This window comes from Cataglyphis hispanica, chromosome 9 (assembly GCF_021464435.1).
Source record: "Cataglyphis hispanica isolate Lineage 1 chromosome 9, ULB_Chis1_1.0, whole genome shotgun sequence".
NCBI lineage: Eukaryota > Metazoa > Arthropoda > Insecta > Hymenoptera > Formicidae > Cataglyphis > Cataglyphis hispanica.
The window spans coordinates 4,976-26,903 of record NC_065962.1 but is presented as its reverse complement, the minus strand read 5'-3'; the positions used below and the strand labels follow the sequence as shown (position 1 = coordinate 26,903).

Sequence of the window (21,928 nt, the reverse complement as noted above, 5' to 3'; positions counted from 1 at the left end):
TGTTTGTTATTTTCCTCGTATTGACGCAAAACCGGATATCTACACATTTCATGTAATAAAAAGAGGAAAAACTATTATCTTGACTCCTTACAAAAAACAATTGAAAATGAAAACTCAGAAGAAGAAATCACTAAAAAAAAAGTTTTTTGAGAAAGTTAAAAAATTAAATGAGAAAGTCCTGCAGCAATAGAACAAGAAAATATTTTTATTTGATATTTTTATGTGATTTTTGTCAATACATCTTTATATTGAATTTTGATTAAAATACATCTAAATTTTGTTATTGAGATATTTACGTGGTTTCAAATAGGTACCCGGTTTTACCCTATCAGTAGGGCAAAACTAGATATTTTAACTTCTCCAAAAAAATCTTATTATTTTTAATAACCGAATATTTTTTTCCAGCAATTAGCCTCAATTTCTCATAGTTTAAGATCTACTAAAGACTAGAAACGATCAGCAAAATTTTTTTTACTCTCTGATTTTTTGTAGGAAGACAAATCCAAAAAAGTATCCGTTTTCATCCTACTTTGCTCTATATATATATATATATATATATATATATATATATATATATATATATATATACATACACACAACCATTAATTCGACGTACATTCATATCGAAGTAATCATAGTAATTTGGTTCCGGTCCTTTTCGACCCCATGTTAAATTTGCCTCAAGAAATTGAGATACCGTATCGATTCTAAAAACAAAACACAATTTTTATATATTTTTTAAGTATAGATTAATAAGTAATAATATCTGTAAAATTAGAAATCAAGAAGATACACCAAGATACACCAATTAACAATGCAATCTTTTAATTAAGAAACACAATCAATAAATAATTAAATTAATTTTTTATTTAAATTATGAAGATATTTAAAATTTTAGTTGTTAATTTTTATTAAGCTTATTTTTAAAAATAATTTACCAAAATTAAATTTATTTATCTACACACATTTATCTATATACAGAGCTGTTATAAATAAATTTTTTCAAATATCAATATCATTATTTGATCTTATATTTAATTGTAAGCAAAATTATAAGATATAAGTAAATTATAATAGTACTAATAATAATCTAATAATAATTGGAACTATCTTCATAATTAAAAAAAAAAACATAGAAATTGTTGCTACCTGTTTTCATATTCCGAACTCGCGAGTCTCGCTGCAAGACTACTACAATAAGCGGTCACTAATACAACCCCTGCAGTTTGCCATAAATGCAATTCGAATCTAGCATTGGCGGTGTTTCTGGGCACCCATGTGCCTAATAAACGGCCCATTAATTCCATAATCGTGAAAAAAATGCTCCGAAAACCTAAGAGAATACATATATTTGACATTTATATGATATTATATATGATTTTTCATCTTTCTTATTCTTTCATATATTTTACTTTCAATATATTATAATATTATCTAAATAACAATATGCCATTACGGTTATAAAAACAAGGAAATTGCAAAGAAATAAGATAAATTATGTAAGTATGATATACAGTTTACTATAAAACATATTTATTTATTAGCATAAATATAATAATAGGGCTTGCAGCTATGTTGATTGACTCTCGTAAAGTTTATCTATACAAAACGCATTTTAAAATAAAAATAAAAAAATCTTGATTGTTTAGAAAAATTTATAGAATTTTTAAGACATCAAAGTCTACACTTATAAAAAATAAAGTGCATTAAATTATGTATTATGTTTATTTTTGATCATCAGATGCGTATAACTGCGTGGATATATTTAACTTACGTTTTGGAAATTTTGGATCAATTCTAGCACGTGCACACATGTATATGCTCATAATGATCAACAATATTATCAAAAGTAGCCAACATTCTATTGGAAAAGGTCTCGTGAGTGCCCAAAAATTGGTGATCGGTTGCGGTCGCGGTACCAAAAAATGCATAAACATCTGATGCCACGGTTCTGACATGTTCACGAACTTATTGTGGTTCGGCGTTAACCAAATGCTTCCGAACGCTAGATCAATCTTTGTTTATAAGACGAAAAATTGGCATTTTAGTTCATAATTAGTTCATATTAGTTCATAATTAGTTCATATTAGTTCATAATTTACATACAAATTTAATATTTAAAAATTTGTTTAGAATAAATTGAACAAATTTTAAACAACATAATACAATTATAGATTTTTATAAAGCTGTTAATTGGAACTAAAGCTTAAAACAATTTGACAGCATATTGTTTTTATCTCATTATTAATTACATTTTAAAATTGATACGTATATTATTCTTTGGGCTGTTTGAATTAACAAATTTACCTTTTTCTCTCTTAAAAGTTGAATGACACCACCACGCCAAAATGTATTATTTACGCGTCGACCGTATCTAAAAATTTGTTGATATTTTTAAGATTAATTATAAATATTCTGCCATATATATATTATATTATATGTATAAAAAAGCAAATTATATACAGTATTACCTGTAAGTTCCTTGCGGTTTTCTTAATGTCCAAGTGAAATTCAACTTTTCTGCTAGAAGCAGAAATATTTTCACTTCTATCCCATCCTTTTCTACATCTGTATAATAGAAACTATGTTATTGTATTATCGATCGCCTTTTGTAATAATTCATAATTCTCATTAATTGTTTTATTAATTTCAAGTAATTGCATTAATTTAACATAATTACATTTATATAATATTTATTTGAAATCTAAGATTGTAAAAAAATTTTAATCAATTTTACTCTTTTTTTAAATTAATATTACATTAAAAAATTAATTTACCATTATCTGCTAGAAAAACTTCTTCTTCGATACCCTTAATTATTTTCTTGGTCGTTTTGTTGAGATAGGAAACAGGTGGCTGATAAAATGTACATACTTGTAATTCTCTACCTCTTAAATTAATTATGTCGATTTCGGACGTCAAGTCCTCGTATCTGTAATTTTTGTCATTGAAAATTTATAATTAAACATAAGATATTTATATATTTTAAGATATTTATAATATTTTATAAATATAAAAAATATGATATACACATATTTGTAAATGTTTTTTATATATGTAATATGCAGGCTGACCTATTTTAATCTATAAATCAATATATCTTGGAAATGACTTTGAGTTAAAAAAGATTGAACACAAATGTTAAAATAATTCGTTAAAATATCGTAGAAAAAAATTGATAGGTGGAGGAGTCTTGCAGATTTCCAGGTCATATTTGTTTTTTAAATGGAACCAACAAACTTCTACATAATAATAAACTAGACTGCTAACATAGCTATATTTTATACAAGAACATATAAAAGCCAGAGCATTTACGATTGAGCAGAATATCGATATGAATTTGATATTTGATTGATTCATATCATTCAATGACATTCATTCATTTTTAAACGTATACGTTTAAAACATTTTAGAAAGTAAAAATAAATTAAAAACATCAAGTATATATATGTACAGTGCACATATAAAAATAAAAATGATTTGTAGCATACTTAATTGTTCAAGTAGATATTCTAAAAAGAGAAATATCATTTTTTTTTAAATTCATATAATCTAATTTTCCTTATTTTTTTTTAAATTATAACCATTTCTACGTGTTATTAAATATGCATAAAATATTTATAAATCAATATTTTTATACGAAATATTGCAGCTTTCCATCCAAAGATAAAAATTAATTGACAGCTTGTTTGAATGCAATAAAAGAAAAAAAGAAAAAATTGGACTCCTAGTAAATATACTACAATCTGTAATAAACATTTTATTTATTATTTCTATCCAGACAGAGAGACTCAGAAGATATATTTAAACCTAACAGCATATATATATATATATATATATATATATATATATATATATATTTATACACTTATTACAAAATATATGTATATTTCATTTAATTGTTATAAATAATAAATAATAATTATTAATTAAATATATATTTAATTATTCTAAATAAATAATATAATAATAAGTATTTGCATATAATTAATAAATAATTGTTATAAAAAATACACACACACACACGTATTTAAAAAGAAACAAGTTGACCTTGAAATGATCTTTAAATTTGACTCCAAGGGTCAAGATTACCATCAAGTGTCCTCCTCCAAAGCCTACAATTTTTGTTTCAAATATTTTTTAAATAAATCTCTTATTTTAAATAATCATTATCTTTTTAGATAATTAGCTGTTCCGTACTCGTCTTCACCTTTCACATCGTTGTTAGCAGTCTAGTATACATAAAAGTCTACGAACCTACTACTCTTTTACTGCAAGATAAAGGAGCGTGACAAGACGAATTTATTCATATCAGATTCATTCATATCATATGTTGTTATATTTTATTAACAAATGTCAACATAAACAAAAACTATTATATTTTTAAACTTGCAAATATTCGAATACATTGTCCTGAACATCGGTACATTTATTTATCCGTTTTTTAAAGCTATCTTGAACAGTTGCATACAGTTGCAACATTTCGGGGGTAATATATCGAAATATATCAATAATTCATTCTCTCATATCCTCAAGTGTTGTTGATTGGCGAATTTTTTCTTTGATATATCTCCGTAAAAAAAAATCTTGTGATATCAAATCTGTCTAAAATTTATTTTAAAATCCAAATTGATTTTATTGATTTATTTGAAAAATTTATTAATAAAACATAATAACATATGGTATGAATGAATTTGTCTCGCCATGTTCCTTTATCATATAGTAAAAAAAAAGTATTAGGTTCTTTTAAAAAAACAAAGATAATCTTGAAATCTCGAAGACTTCTCCATCTATCAAATTTTTTCTCCGATGTTCTAGTGACCTTTTCGAATTCCTTCAACACTTATGTGTTCAATTTTTTAAATTAATTTTCAAAATATATTGATTTATAGATTAAAATGAGTTACCGATATATTATAAAGATATGAATATATATATATATATATATATATATATATATATATATATATATATATTAATCAAGAATGTTAATGTATATATAAAGATGTTAATAAGAAGAAGTTAAAAAATAACCTGTTTACATATAAAAAAACTCTAGATTCTAGATAATTTTTTGATAAGGTCCATATTCCAGATCTTGACACGATATTTGTATTAGCATTTCCATATAAGGAAACGTTGAAAAGTCTTGAATTATTTTTCAGTTCACCATCGACAATAATCAGAATTTCTGTAGTTGCAATGAACGAAGGTATTCTATTAAAAATATATATATATTTCTATGAACCTTTTAGAAAATAATATATAGAATGAATTTGATTAAATATATATTTTTTTAACAGTAATTTAATTACATTTATTTATTATTATATTTATATTATAATTATCACACGTTGCTTAAAAGATAATTAATGTTAGATAAACTTAAGTTTATATATCGTTTTGCTTTACTTTTGCATATCTTTTTCTATTCCGTCATCCGTCGATCCGAGCAAAAAATAGCTTTGACATTCATACATTTTTTGACATAGTAAATACTCGTAAGAATAAATATTTATAAATTGACGGAATAACACTTCTACATCATGAATCGATTCTAAAAAAAATAATTGTTTTATATTTTATTTATTATTTCTTTAAAATAAAGTATACAGGATGTCCCAAAGCATCTGTAACACGCTCGTAAGCGAGTAGAGCACAGTAAACTGAACAGAAAAGGCTTTTATCATTTTGTCCTATAACGCTTAATAAAGGAGTTAAGTAGTATAGGGGCCACTATAGCGAGACAGGAATGTCCCCCTTTTCCCCTTGGCGCCAGCCCCCGCTGTGATCCCATCCCCCTGTCCCCTAGGCAGGTACCTGAGAAAAAGAGTGGGGACTCGTGGACGTCCACGAGGCGATTTTTAATTATAAAATTTTTTTAAGAGTGGGGGGAGTCGTGGACGTGCACGAGGCAGTTTTTTTTATTTTTTATTTTTTCCTGGGCTGGAAATACTCGGGCTGGAACCTGGGTCCTCTGCTTTTCTGGTCGGGGTCCTAGTGCGGTGGGCTAACTGAAATCTTACAAGAGTGAGAGTTAGATGTGGCATTTAAGCGAAGAGTAGCTCTCTCCGGCCCCGGGGACCGAGCGCTCCGATTGGTTTGTCCTATAGTGGCCGGCTGTTTGATTGGTTCCGACGAGCTGGAAAACGAGAGAGAAAATAGAGTGAGAGAGAGAGAAAGTGGACAAGATGTCCGAGGTGTCAGAAGCCGGTAAAATATCGGCCGCCGAAGACAGCAGAGATGACCCATTGCATTCCCCTCCTCCTCCTCCTCCTCCTTCTCCCCCAGCCCTGTGGAAAATCGAAAAATATCGCATGACATACGGTATCTCTCGCCTTCGAGCGTCCTTACGGAAAAACTTCGAACTGCAGCGAGCGCGTCGCCCGTGTCTCTCCTTCTTGCTGAAAAAGAAAAATCACCTAGTGCGGAATTATCAGTTATCAAGATATACAAACGTAATACGAAGTGTTCATGATCGGACATGATTGTCCACGCCGGTCGAGTCATGCAACGCAGGTAGACGCGATGTCGTCATCGGAGGCGATACGCTATCGGAGATTGAAAGAGCTATGGCGCCGCAGAGTCTAGGAAGGAAAGAAGGAAGGAGAGAAAAGGAAAAATTGAACGTTTTCAGGTAATATTTAAAATTAATATTTTAACATTTACATTAAATTTAACATTTTTATTTACGCTACAGAAATGTTTTGTACAATTTTCTTACATTTAAATATAATATTTATAACATTTACAAAAAGATGTTAACTCTTAATGGATGGAAAATATGGGAATTCGTTGTTTTTCAATTATTTAGCTGCATATTTTCCCCTCTTTTCCTTATATTTCAGTATATAAGTAAGGCGAGAAAACGCGGAACTTTATTCATTTGAGTTTGCTCGAAATCTTCATTTCGGCTTCGGTACAAGTATTCGTCGTTGTTGTGACCAGTGTTCAACTAGTTCTCGGTAAAAAGTGATAAAAATGGCCGCCGCAAAAAGTATCCAGTGAACGGAAAAAGCTAACCGATTTTGTTAAATCTACTCACGTTTGTGATATTAACAAATCGGGCCTCAAGACCGACTTCGATAGAAGAAACGATCAGCGATATTTATTATTATCGACGACGTACGGGCTTAACGCATCGTATACTAAGAAGATTCATGTGGGATTGCAGGCGACGAGTGAAAATTGCTTTGTACCGATTGTAAAATTAACAGGCAATTATGCAGATGGAATATGTCTCGACACCGACACCTGGCAGCAATTTCAAATCAGCATGGAGCAGATGAAGCAGTATTTGTGCGAGAATCAAAAATCCAAACCAAGTCCGATTATTATCAACAATATTTCCATCGGCTTCACAACCGCTTACGGAACAAGGGCAGTGATAGTGAGTTATAAGGAAAATGCGGGACAACCGGCGAATAATAACGAGACGGAGGAGCAGCCCCCGTTGAAGAAGCAAAAAACGTACAGCGTCGCCATTGTGATGCAGAAAACTACTTTTGTCGGCCTGGAAGATATCGCAAGATGTGTGGACGCTCATTTGGCACGGTTAATTCCCATTACCGACACCGTCAACGAGTGCTCCAAATACCTGATTAACGAAATAGAATTAAAACTTCCCTCGTCTTACGTAGATTGTGAAATTATAAAACTTACAATTAGAGGTAATTTTGAAGAAATCGAGCGTGATGTACGAACACAAATAAATAATTTACCATTTTTAGACGTATATTTTAATATTGTATTCGAAGAATTGCTTTCGCTAGGTTTTAATGAAATTGTACGTATAATTTTACTAAAGCGCAATTGTTAGTTTTATAAAAAGAAAAATTTTATTTTCAATAAATAGAATGTTTTAACCTTAAAAACTTAAATATATTTTTTTACCCTACTTCTTTCCTATTAATCACCTCTCCCTCTTCCTCCCCTCTTCTTTACTATTAACATAAAAAATTTTATCGCCTAGTAATATTGCGCGATAGCCGCGCGTTAGACGAACATCTTATTTTTAGCATAAGCATGCATAGAGCACCGCGTACAAGCTCGTAAGCAGCGGTGCTCAAAAACGCTGACGCGAGCTCACCTCCGCGAATACGCTTACTCGCGTCGATTCCGCGGCTGCTTATCAGCTAATTGGCCGCGGTACTTTTCGCTCGTTCGCCGACCGGAAACGCTAGCGCGAGCATGCGGCCGCCGCGGTGGGCCCCGGAGCGCGGATAAGCTTATTATTCCTCGCATACACGAGCAATATTAAAGTCAACAAGATGTCCGAGGTGTCAGCAGCTGGTAAAATATCGGGCGCCGAAGACAGCAGAGATGTCCCATTGCATTCCCTCCTCCTCCTCCTCCTTCTCCCCAGCCCTGTGGAAAATCGAAAAATATCGCATGACATACGGTATCTCTCGCCTTCGAGCGTCCTTACGGAAAAACTTCGAACTGCAGCGAGCGCGTCGCCCGCGTCTCTCCTTCTTGCTGAAAAAGAAAAATCACCTAGTGCGGAATTATCAGTTATCAAGATATACAAACGTAATACGAAGCGTTCATGATCGGACATGATTGTCCGCGCCGGTCGAGTCATGCAACGCAGGTAGACGCGATGTCGTCATCGGAGGCGATACGCTATCGGAGATTGAAAGAGCTATGGCGCCGCAGAGTCTAGGAAGGAAAGAAGGAAGAAGAGAAAAGGAAAAAATTGAACGTTTTCAGGTTATATTTAAGATAAATAACATTTTTATTTACGCTACAGAAATGTTTTGTACAATTTTCTTACAGCTAAATATAATATTTATAGTATTTACAAAAAGATGTTAACTCTTAATGGACGGAAAATATGGGAATTCGCAAGTTATTATATACATCGATAAAAGTGTGAGAATCGAGAAGAATCGAATATGAGAAATTATTCATCTATTATATATCCGTATGGCAGTGAACACCGACTATTAATAAATCTACGTTTTAATAATACAGGCTCACATACTTTGGTTTCATCCCGCGTTACCAACTCGTGGAACGCGGTACGTCGTATTGCTCTGAAGCGTAAATTTATCGAAGTTTCGGCTTTTTCATCGTTCTCCTCATTTTCTGTCTCTTTAGCTAATAATAAATCCCTAATACTATTGAAATTAACAAGCTGTGAGTTTTCATAATTTAAAGTAATACCTTTAACTTTACACGCTTCGTGCGTTCGTCCGTCTGGCGTACGTACGATATAAGCATAAAATTTCGGACCGCCGGATACGAACGCTTCGATATAACTGCCGCTACCATAGCTCTCGAGCTCGTCGGTCATATCGCCTAAAAAATTTCCTGTACGTGGCTCATATTCGTTCGGATCGCCGCTGCTTACGTAGATACATGAATCTGTATCATAATACAAAACACGACGTTCTAATCGCTCTAAATAAGAGTATAATGTTAAACGAGCTTGTGCTGTCGTATATGCCGCTATCGCGACGTTAGTCAATGGGGAGGAAACAACTGCTTCTTGTCGCAGTCGCCATGAAACATATATTACTTCGTCGTTCACGGGTAATATATCGGATATTTCATGCTCGGCGCTCGTCAGCAAAGTTATAAAACGTTGCGGCGATCTCACGACTTCCGTATTAGTCAAATTGGAACGTTGACCGAATTTCCCCAAAAGAATTTAAGCATAGCTTCGCGACAGAACGTAAGCCGGGATTTCGCGCGATGTTACGCTTATCGAGAACAATACCTTCGGTCTTTTCATATTCCCGCAAATATTGTTCTTTAGCATCATCGTCGTTTTCCCCGCATTCGCTCGGCCATCCGCTGGCCTCTTGCTTAAGTTGCAAGAATGTATTTATATATCCGGCGAATAGTCCTCCTTGACGCGTCGTGTGATCGAATCGACTGACTTTGTATTGCCAAATCTCGCTTACCGCCGTCACGAGATAACCTTTTTCAACGGCCTTGCGTAATTCGCAGGACACCCATGTACCTTCGAATTCGCGCTCATCTGCATTGTCGTGTGTGCAAGTCGTTTGCGAAAAGGTTTCACAGCAACTGCGACACAATGCAAAAGTAATTTTCCCTTCACGCGATATGGGAGTATGGGATGAAATAGATTACGCGGAGCGAGTACTCTACAACGTATGAACCCTCCAATGTATTAAAATTATAATTCGGTGCCTTCCCGATTAATGCGGAACATTCATCGCCGACATAAATATCGGGATGACCGATCGGGAAAGCGCCAGTTTTCAAAACATAAGGGTACAAGGAACATACGTCCACGTAACGTATTTTTCCATACCTGTAACTTCATATCGCGTCACAATATTACCCGTGCGTCCACCGAAAAACGCATCGCGCGGATCGAGCGGAGATGTTTCCACCAGCGGGTGATTGTCGAGATATTCGCGCATTTCACGATTATCTCGCATATCACGATCGAAAGAGCATTCCCACTTTTCCATTACAGAGTATTTCCGTTGACGCAGTCTCCACGAGATAGCGAGAGTTCGCTCATAACGTGAGTCGATTGTATCCTTACAGTCCGATGATGAAATCGGTCTGTCGCGATTCAAAGGAAAGCAAGACGGGCATCCGTGCCAAAACATCCGTGAAATTGCAGTACATGCCTTTGCGTCGTTCCTGTCGTATCAGACGTTTCATAATATCCATCGACGAGCGTACCGTCGATTGTACGATATTCACGCGAGCGCCCTGCGTGATTTATAGAATGTCCGAGCTCGCGCTCCATCCATATCAACCACTGTAGAGCTTTACGCGAATGATTATTTGCTTTTCTGTATCCACCTGCCGGAATGACGCCTATCGTATTCGAGTGCAAAAGTTTTTCGAAAAACAGTCATGCATGTCGAAGCAATAGTTGTGCATTCCTCGAACGGACACACATTTCCACGTTCGATAAAAATTTTTCTAAACGCCATGCATGCTTGTCGAAGAATATCGACGTCGGTACGACAATAGCGAATGATTTCGCGTTGGAAATCAAACACGATGTTTTTGTCGCATATCGGCATGCCATGCAAGAAAGTGTTCGCGCTCTTTTGTTTTCATCGATTCCGGAGAATAATAATGTAAGTCCGGTAAGGGTCCGACATACGATTGGTTTTCGACAGTATTAAATAAATGTGGAAAAATGCCTTTATCCGCCGTATTCTGCAATCCGAAAGCTTTCGGTAAATCGGATAAACGCATCGGCATATAATTTACACTGTCGATGAATTTCGTATGTCCTACCGTTAATACGACGATCTTTGTGCCGCTTAATATTAATTTAGGCTCTAGGTTATTACGATTTTCGACAATATACTTTAAAATAAATTGTGCGTCGAACGCTTTTGCATTATGCGCTATACAGATGATTTGCTTAAAATATTTCGTCGTTCGCGTTGCAAAATCGACAAACTGTTTTACCGGATCGTGACAAAATACGAACTCTCGCACCCCGCACCAACGACACCGCACGGATAAATTATTTTTTCGCGCACGCCTCGCAAATTTGCTGCGCTACGCAAAGAGTGGGGATGTGCTTCTTTACGGTAGTTGTACCTTCGAGCGTCTCATCCTGCCGTGTTTCAAAATCATAAAACACGAATGCTACGCGTTCCTTCTTGTACGGTAACGTTGCCGTTGTCGATGACGAAGTTGACGGTTCGTTAGAGGAATCATCAATGTGTCGAAGAGGCTGCATGTAGCATAAGTGATTCTCCGGCTTTGGCGACTGGCATAATTTGCAGTAAGAAACTCCACATTCGTGTTTCATGCTAAATTTAACGATACGTCCACATTCATCGCAAAATCGTACGGCATTGCAAATACTAACGGATGATTTACCGTCGTATGATTTTACGCTACGATGACGTTCGAAGCACTCCTTACCGAAAAATGCACGTTTACATGCGTTGCATTTTATAATTTCCACGTCTGACTGTTTACACGATGGCAGAATGAAACATCGCGGACATTTACTCGGACAACGATGACCCGTTTTATCGTTCCGATAACCTATATTGCATGGTTCGCAATAATTTCGACAACCCGCGGCGGCATTTAAATTTACAATGGGATTATAATGTCGTAAACGCTCGTAATACATTACATTTAGACGTAGCGCGGGTTCACGTTCGAGTGAAGCGAGTGTCGCGATACCGTCGTACATAGGTTTCGCACCACGAGCAAAAGTGGCGAAATTGTAAACTACAATCGCGATGTTATCAACTGCAAGATAGCGTTGAAAGCGTTCGATTTCTACAATTCCGCAACCCTCATTAGTTATTGTAACACCGGCATTCCTAGTTAATTGCATTGCTAGCTCACGCTGAAGCGGAGAATGAAGATGTCTTATATTATTCCATTTTTCATGCAATTTGCCCGTTCGTAAATTACCACGTTCACAATAAACTCGAGCTACTACGAGTGAACGTGGAAAACACAAATTGTCCACATTATTAATTGTTACTATCGAGCGCTTTGCAACGTCCTCGCGAGTTAATTTAACGCGACCACGACCCGAAGGAACCGAGACATTGAAAACGCGAATATCGAAACGTTCCGCGATATCGAGACCTCCGGCACTCTGCGCTACCGAACTTACGACTCTCCAAATATCCTCGTATGTTAAGTCACGCGCAGGGCGAAACGATATACCCGCGGGTCCATGAGTTAAATTTGACGAATGAAAGGACAGCCCCACATAATCGTCTGGTTGACATGTATTTAGCACATACGCGTGAATTTCACGAAATGCATTTTCTAATGCTCTGTAAATATTTGTATCGTCATGTAACGGACGTATTGCGAAACTCGCTTCTCTCCCCATTATTCCGAATCTCCTAAATTGTCTCGTATTTTCCGCTAATAAATTAATGTAACTAAAATTATTGCCAACCGGTTGTTGCTGTTGTCGTTGCGGTATCTCTGCTTCTTCCTCCTCTTCAATCTCCGCCGCTGAGGGATTAGCGACACGATTTTCTGATTCGTTTTCTTCGCTTCTTTCCTCATTATTTCGAGTCTGCGTCACATGTTCTGCGGCCGGTATTTTTTCTTTCTACTACCACCGCCTCTCTGCACTGTCGAAGCAAAAGAAATAATTAATTATAAATAAAATAAAAATTATACCTAAATTATTTTTATTTTTCTTTAAATTTTGTGATTATTCTTGTTAAAACGCCTTTGAAAATTAATATTTTATTTTTTAAATAACTTACACGAAGACTCCGCTTCAAGCTCTTCTTCGGCCTTACGTTTCTGCATCCTAGCGGGAGTCTCTTGCACGCTTGTACTCGCTTGAGTGTTCCGTCCTATAAGTTATGATAAATTTGAAAATTTTATCATCATCTTATATATTCGTTTACGTTACAATTGTACTATAGTAAATAATAAAACATATTGCTCACCTGTTAAACGATTTCCACGATGTTGCGCTAACAGGAAGCTTATAAGCCCTCCTGCATCCTCCTCCTCATGATTAAACGCCTCGCGCATTTCCACTATTTCACCCGCGATATGTAACAGTTCGTCGAAATCGTTAAAATAACCTAACTTGTACAATGCTGCTAGTACAGTGTCCGAGCAGGCACACGCGAAAGATCGGAAAACCGCGTAATTAATTTCCGGCGATTCGTCCGACAATGAGGATAAATATCGTTCACTGTTTATCGAGGGTGACAAATTCGCTCCTATAATTATACACTTGCGTAATATATTTTTAAGCTCCGCCATTTTTAGAATCGTATTCTTGCAATATATATATATTTTCACGAATAATATACAATGACGCTTTTACACGGTAGTACACGCAGATTCAAACGCTGGAGGACTTGGAAATAATTTTTCTAGCCTGTCTCGAAGAATTTATTTAAACGCATATCCCCTCTTTTCGAAAAAAGAAACGCCCATGAATAGTCACTTCTGAAAGACCTCTCTGTTTCTCTCATAGAAGAGCTTTCAGAAAAATCAAAAAGCGTTGAAAAATCGCACTTTCTTTGAAACAATTATATGAACAAAGAGATAATTTTAATTACGTTATTTACAGGTGTTATTTTTTATTTTAATTTTATTGTACAGGCATTTTTGTTATGCTGCTGCTTCAGTAATGATTTTGTCACAAAAATTTTTTATATTTTCGTAGAAGAAACAAAGTTATGTAAAATAAAATTTTATAATAAAAATTTTTACTATATAAAAACTTATTCTACGGGTGATAAATTTTTATTTACGCTTTATAACTTATTACAACTGTATTTACGTCCTGTAGAAAAATTTTTCCTTGTATCCTATCTAATCTTTTCTAGAAGTTTCTAGATATTTTTTCGTGTGATTACTTAACAAATAGTTTTAGATTACTGAACAAGTTTGAACTTGTATTATTTATTAATCTTAAATATTAACTGAAAACGTTCAATTTTTCCTTTTCTCTCCTTCCTTCTTTCCATCCTAAACTCTGCGGCGCCATAGCTCTTGGTGTTCACTGCCATACGGATATATAATAGATAAATAATTTCTCATATTCGATTCTTCTCGATTCTCACACTTTTATCGATGTATATAATAACTTGCGAATTCCCATATTTTCCGTCCATTAAGAGTTAACATCTTTTTGTAAATACTATAAATATTATATTTAGCTGTAAGAAAATTGTACAAAACATTTCTGTAGCGTAAATAAAAATGTTATTTATCTTAAATATAACCTGAAAACGTTCAATTTTTTCCTTTTCTCTTCTTCCTTCTTTCCTTCCTAGACTCTGCGGCGCCATAGCTCTTTCAATCTCCGATAGCGTATCGCCTCCGATGACGACATCGCGTCTACCTGCGTTGCATGACTCGACCGGCGCGGACAATCATGTCCGATCATGAACGCTTCGTATTACGTTTGTATATCTTGATAACTGATAATTCCGCACTAGGTGATTTTTCTTTTTCAGCAAGAAGGAGAGACGCGGGCGACGCGCTCGCTGCAGTTCGAAGTTTTTCCGTAAGGACGCTCGAAGGCGAGAGATACCGTATGTCATGCGATATTTTTCGATTTTCCACAGGGCTGGGGAGAAGGAGGAGGAGGAGGAGGGAATGCAATGGGACATCTCTGCTGTCTTCGGCGCCCGATATTTTACCAGCTGCTGACACCTCGGACATCTTGTTGACTTTAATATTGCTCGTGTATGCGAGGAATAATAAGCTTATCCGCGCTCCGGGGCCCACCGCGGCGGCCGCATGCTCGCGCTAGCGTTTCCGGTCGGCGAACGAGCGAAAAGTACCGCGGCCAATTAGCTGATAAGCAGCCGCGGAATCGACGCGAGTAAGCGTATTCGCGGAGGTGAGCTCGCGTCAGCGTTTTTGAGCACCGCTGCTTACGAGCTTGTACGCGGTGCTCTATGCATGCTTATGCTAAAAATAAGATGTTCGTCTAACGCGCGGCTATCGCGCAATATTACTAGGCGATAAAATTTTTTATGTTAATAGTAAAGAAGAGGGGAGGAAGAGGGGAGAGGTGATTAATAGGAAAGAAGTAGGGTAAAAAAATATATTTAAGTTTTTAAGGTTAAAACATTCTATTTATTGAAAATAAAATTTTTCTTTTTATAAAACTAACAATTGCGCTTTAGTAAAATTATACGTACAATTTCATTAAAACCTAGCGAAAGCAATTCTTCGAATACAATATTAAAATATACGTCTAAAAATGGTAAATTATTTATTTGTGTTCGTACATCACGCTCGATTTCTTCAAAATTACCTCTAATTGTAAGTTTTATAATTTCACAATCTACGTAAGACGAGGGAAGTTTTAATTCTATTTCGTTAATCAGGTATTTGGAGCACTCGTTGACGGTGTCGGTAATGGGAATTAACCGTGCCAAATGAGCGTCCACACATCTTGCGATATCTTCCAGGCCGACAAAAGTAGTTTTCTGCATCACAATGGCGACGCTGTACGTTTTTGCTTCTTCAACGGGGCTGCTCCTCCGTCTCGTTATTATTCGCCGGTTGTCCCGCATTTTCCTTATAACTCACTATCACTGCCCTTGTTCCGTAAGCGGTTGTGAAGCCGATGGAAATATTGTTGATAATAATCGGACTTGGTTTGGATTTTTGATTCTCGCACAAATACTGCTTCATCTGCTCCATGCTGATTTGAAATTGCTGCCAGGTGTCGGTGTCGAGACATATTCCATCTGCATAATTGCCTGTTAATTTTACAATCGGTACAAAGCAATTTTCACTCGTCGCCTGCAATCCCACATGAATCTTCTTAGTATACGATGCGTTAAGCCCGTACGTCGTCGATAATAATAAATATCGCTGATCGTTTCTTCTATCGAAGTCGGTCTTGAGGCCCGATTTGTTAATATCACAAACGTGAGTAGATTTAACAAAATCGGTTAGCTTTTCCGTTCACTGGATACTTTTTGCGGCGGCCATTTTTATCACTTTTTACCGAGAACTAGTTGAACACTGGTCACAACAACGACGAATACTTGTACCGAAGCCGAAATGAAGATTTCGAGCAAACTCAAATGAATAAAGTTCCGCGTTTTCTCGCCTTACTTATATACTGAAATATAAGGAAAAGAGGGGAAAATATGCAGCTAAATAATTGAAAAACAACGAATTCCCATATTTTCCATCCATTAAGAGTTAACATCTTTTTGTAAATGTTATAAATATTATATTTAAATGTAAGAAAATTGTACAAAACATTTCTGTAGCGTAAATAAAAATGTTAAATTTAATGTAAATGTTAAAATATTAATTTTAAATATTACCTGAAAACGTTCAATTTTTTCCTTTTCTCTCCTTCCTTCTTTCCGTCCTAGACTCTGCGGCGCCATAGCTCTTTCAATCTCCGATAGCGTATCGCCTCCGATGACGACATCGCGTCTACCTGCGTTGCATGACTCGACCGGCGTGGACAATCATGTCCGATCATGAACACTTCGTATTACGTTTGTATATCTTGATAACTGATAATTCCGCACTAGGTGATTTTTCTTTTTCAGCAAGAAGGAGAGACGCGGGCGACGCGCTCGCTGCAGTTCGAAGTTTTTCCGTAAGGACGCTCGAAGGCGAGAGATACCGTATGTCATGCGATATTTTTCGATTTTCCACAGGGCTGGGGAGAAGGAGGAGGAGGAGGAGGAGGGAATGCAATGGGTCATCTCTGCTGTCTTCGGCGGCCGATATTTTACCGGCTTCTGACACCTCGGACATCTTGTCCACTTTCTCTCTCTCTCACTCTATTTTCTCTCTCGTTTTCCAGCTCGTCGGAACCAATCAAACAGCCGGCCACTATAGGACAAACCAATCGGAGCGCTCGGTCCCCGGGGCCGGAGAGAGCTACTCTTCGCTTAAATGCCACATCTAACTCTCACTCTTGTAAGATTTCAGTTAGCCCACCGCACTAGGACCCCGACCAGAAAAGCAGAAGACCCAGGTTCCAGCCCGAGTATTTCCAGCCCAGGAAAAATAAAAATAAAAAACTGCCTCGTGCACGTCCACGACTCCCCCACTCTTAAAAAATTTTAAAATTAAAAATCGCCTCGTGGACGTCCACGAGTCCCCACTCTTTTTTCTCAGGTACCTGCCTAGGGGACAGGGGGATGGGATCACAGCGGGGGCTGGCGCCAAGGGGAAAAGGGGGACATTCCTGTCTCGCTATAGTGGCCCCTATACTACTGAGTTATTATTGAGTAAAGTTTGTTCAATCATCGTCGATCTTTAACCGGACGCACGTCGGTGAGCCGCGCGTCGTGACAGCTGAGCACTCACGCCCACTATCAGGTGCGCATTGACCAAAATTTATTCAATGATAACTCTTTTTATTAAACGTTATAGGACAAAATGGTAAAAGACTTTTCTGTGCTCTGACCGCTCACGAACGTTGTCACAGGTGCCCTATATAATCATTCCGCAAAGACCAACCGCTTAAAAAGATGTTACAACATGTGTCATAAAGAAATGATTTCTTGATCAACATCGTAAAATTTTCCATTGATATCCAGGATTCCACTTGAGAAATTTTCATAATATTTTCTTTATCAGCTAACACTGATTGTGAAATAATGATGAGTGATAAAATATCAAACATTAAATTTACTTTCATGATGAATCATTACCAACAACCAAATTGTTATTAATTTAATAATAAAATTTGTATCGATAATCTTCTTTGTGATAATCTGTAGATATAATAAAATTTTTTTGTTATTATACTAGATAATGAAACGTTGTACATATTGCACACGCCTTTTGTCTTTATATTCACAACTTATCTGTTTGCATTGATGTATTATGCAATATATACATACAGGATATTCAAAAAAAATTAGACCCCCCTCCCCGATCTCCAGAAGTACGCATTTTCACGGAAAATAACTAGAATAAAAGTTGTATGATTTCGAGGCATAAGATGGTGTCATTAATTCGACCTTGAAGAGTTGCTTAAAGATCACGTGAAGGTTACCTTCAATTTTTTAAATAGAACCGCTTATTTTTTATTGCATGCTCTAGCTTATCTCGAGAGCTTTTCAAAACACTATGTTAAAGTATTTTTTAATATTTTTAAAATACTTTAAAATAAAAATATTTTTTTATTAAGTATTTTTTGAGTTATTTTATATCTTAATCTGACATATTTTAGTATAAAATATAAAATAACTCGTAAATTATTTAGTTTTTGATAATTGTACCGTAATATTTTTATGTGCAGAATAATGAGATGAATCAAACAGTGTACAGAAAATAATTGTTTTTACAAAAAAGTATGTAATTATTTGCAATGGATTTTTTTATAACAATTATTTATTTTTTCTTTACATCATTTGATTCATCTTATTATTCTGTACATAAAAGTATCACGATACAATTATCGAAAACTAAATAATTTTCGAGATATTTTATATTTTATACTAAAATATGTCAAATTAAGATATAAAATAACTCAAAAAATACTTTATTATAGTGTTTTGAAAAACTCTCGAGATAAGTTACAAAAATGTGTAATAAAAAGGAGACAATTCCATTTAAAAAATTGAAGATGGCGTTCACGTGACCTTCAAGCAACTATTCAAGGTCAAATTAATGACACCATCTTATGTCCCCCTCGAAACCATACAACTTTGTTCAAATAATTTTCCGTGGAAGTGAGTACTTCTGGAGATCAACGGGAAGGAAGGGTCTAATTCTTTTTGAATATCCTGTATACAAAGTCTGATCAAAAAATATCAGACCATTTTTTGTATCAACCAGTTGCAGTCTAGTAATAGGACTATATAGCCCAACATGCAACTTAAAATCTTACATTGAATACACGTGCTATTGACATTGAAAGTGCAACTATCACTGCTGTCTGCAGCGATTAAAGGGCTATGCAATTTGTCGGAAAATTATGCATATGCAGTAGGATCCTAATAAAGTTGCTGGGCTAATCCCGTTATCGGGCTGCAGTTAGTTAAAAAAAAAAAAGATCGGGTACTTTTTGATCAGATCTCGTATATAAAAAGAAATTATGAAACATGCACTATCAATTATATAACATATCACATAAAATTATTTGATATATATATATATATAAGACTTAGAAATAAGATCTCTTTTTTTCCCTTTCTTATAATATATCTAATTCTCTTGGTACATCGATGTTAAGTTATTAATGATATGAATGAGTTTTACACTAGTTTACAAGTTTTTGTGTCAGAGCATTTGAATACTGTTTCTAAGGTGACACTCAGTACGAATCTGCCATCAAAAAATACTTATCAAGTCCGGTTTTCGAGATATAAAGTCATTTTTACAATATATAAAAAAATTCTATATTAAATTTAGAAAATAAATTAGAGAAGCATTGAGCATTAAATTTTTGTTACACATCATAGTACACTGCACAATATTTTCGTGAACAAACAATGATACAATACAATGAAATTCTAAAGCAAACCGCAGTACTAACTTGCTAATCTGCAAAAAAATGCAAAAAAAATTTGACGGAGTTTTTCTGGTGACAGATTCGCATTCAGCGCTCCAAAATACGAATTTAGAAAAGTTGGTTCCACTTTTGGCACTAAAAAAGATGCTAAAAGGCACTAAAAAAATTTGTAAATTAGTGCTATTATTAATTAATCTGACATCAATTATTTAAATGCTTAAAAGTTTTTTCCACTTTATCAGATTTGTCACAATATTGAAAGTTTGTTTTTCTCAGTTCGTCGCACTTAACAATTATAATGTAACACGAGTAAATCTAACATGAGACTAAAAGTCGGCAAGTTACTCCAAGTAAAATTACATGCATATATGATATTAAATGCAAGCAGTTATAAAGCGTTTGTGAGCAGGCTTCTACTTGCAATCTACGTAAGCTTTGTACACTGAAGTACTAGAGAAATGCAGTTTCACAGCAGATAACTATTCCGATAGCAAACCTGAATAAACATGTCATTACGAACAACCAACGTGCTTGACATGAATGTAATTACGTTAATGACGCAGGACAAGAAACGTAAGCAATTATGTACATCGCTTAATTGGCAGCTCATAAAAAATTAGCAACGACATACTTTGCGACACCAATAACGAAATGTAGTAAATTAATTATTGTTATCTCGGACGAAGGTGATCTAATAAAACCTGTTATTGTAGAGCGACCTTGATGCTACCGATCGTTGTGTAGAAATATTTCAAATTATGCTTGTTGTCAATATAGTTTATATGTATGCAGCGATTAAAATTATATGTAATAAAATTATATGTAGTAAATTACACACTGTATTTCTCTTTAAACATAACATTTCAAATCATAAACATTTACACTAATACATTTACAATTAAATCGGATTTTATTGTTATTATTAATCAAGGTAATTGTCTCGCGACAATACAATTCAAAATTTTATACTCTGAGCCAAAGTAATCTTAAAGCATCCGACTATGTACGATTACTGATTGAAAACTTTTGAGCATTCTATTTTCTATTCTGTTATTCTAAATCTATATACCAACAACGTTTGCGAGCATCATCTATCTTTGTTTAATTTTTGGTAAAAAACAAGAATGAAATGATATCGTGAAGTCTTCTTATAATTGTATTTCTAAAACTAATTGATTAATAATTTCGGTTTTCTTAAATAGAATTCTTAAAATGTTCTTCTACTTTGTATTAATTTTTCATTATTTTTTTTTGTTATTCTTTTTAATTATTAAAATTCAAAATACGAGATTTTCATATGTTTATTACGACACGTATAAAAAGTGCAATTTTTGATAGCGATTATCTCGCGTTTGGGAGCTCAATTACTTTTAAGTTGTACAAACGTATAGACCACATTAGTTAAATTTTCAAATTTTTTTTGTTAATTGCGATTTGCTAGAAAATTACCTTAAATGTTCACATTGATATTTCACACTCCTGTAAAAATTAATGTAATTAATTTTAATAATATTCAATTAAATAATCAAAACACAAATATAAATCTTTAATATTTTCAAAAGATATGTGAATTTAATCATCGGATTAAATGTCACAGAAAATTCAAGATCTACATAATAATATAGCAATATCAAAATTTTTTAAGGATTCATGCAATCTTGTTTTTTAAGAACTGACCCTTTTATTTTTATAAAATGTTTTTTTTCTAATGCATTTGATGTTATTTCATTTTTATAGGTTGTGAAAAAGAAAAAATTATAGGATAATATTAATAGTCTCTCACCCCCAATGGGCCATAAAACGCTCGCTTAGAACGATAAAAGATAATACACGCGAGGTTACGTTTATTATTATTCTTTAATGTATGACTATAAAATAGCTCAATGGATATGAAACGTGGAAATAATAACGACGATATTACATCTTGATACGTTTATTTGTGCATTAATAATTATTAACACACATATACATATATAATAACCATCACGTGTATTCTTAATCGCT

At 34.5% G+C, this 21,928-nt stretch overlaps 1 protein-coding gene across 2 annotated transcripts in view; it reads right to left on the bottom strand.

Moving 5' to 3' along the window:
• The window catches only part of LOC126851974 (uncharacterized), a 29,294-nt gene extending 8,760 nt beyond the window's left edge, over nt 1-20,534 (bottom strand). Inside the window, exons 1-10 of one of the 2 annotated variants that reach the window (XM_050596383.1) lie at nt 20,125-20,534; nt 17,923-18,179; nt 5,413-5,557; nt 5,035-5,217; nt 2,778-2,932; nt 2,472-2,568; nt 2,308-2,374; nt 1,775-2,015; nt 1,150-1,333; nt 617-707 (exon numbers count right to left, since the gene is read on the bottom strand). In XM_050596383.1, coding sequence (XP_050452340.1) covers nt 617-707; nt 1,150-1,333; nt 1,775-2,015; nt 2,308-2,374; nt 2,472-2,568; nt 2,778-2,932; nt 5,035-5,217; nt 5,413-5,557; nt 17,923-18,103 — 1,344 coding nt within the window. In that variant the 5' untranslated portion in view covers nt 18,104-18,179; nt 20,125-20,534. Of the gene's footprint in view, nt 1-616; nt 708-1,149; nt 1,334-1,774; nt 2,016-2,307; nt 2,375-2,471; nt 2,569-2,777; nt 2,933-5,034; nt 5,218-5,412; nt 5,558-17,922; nt 18,180-20,124 lie in introns of those variants that run through there. The other variant, XM_050596384.1, reaches the window with a different exon arrangement.
• Nucleotides 20,535-21,928: the final 1,394 nt, after the last annotated feature.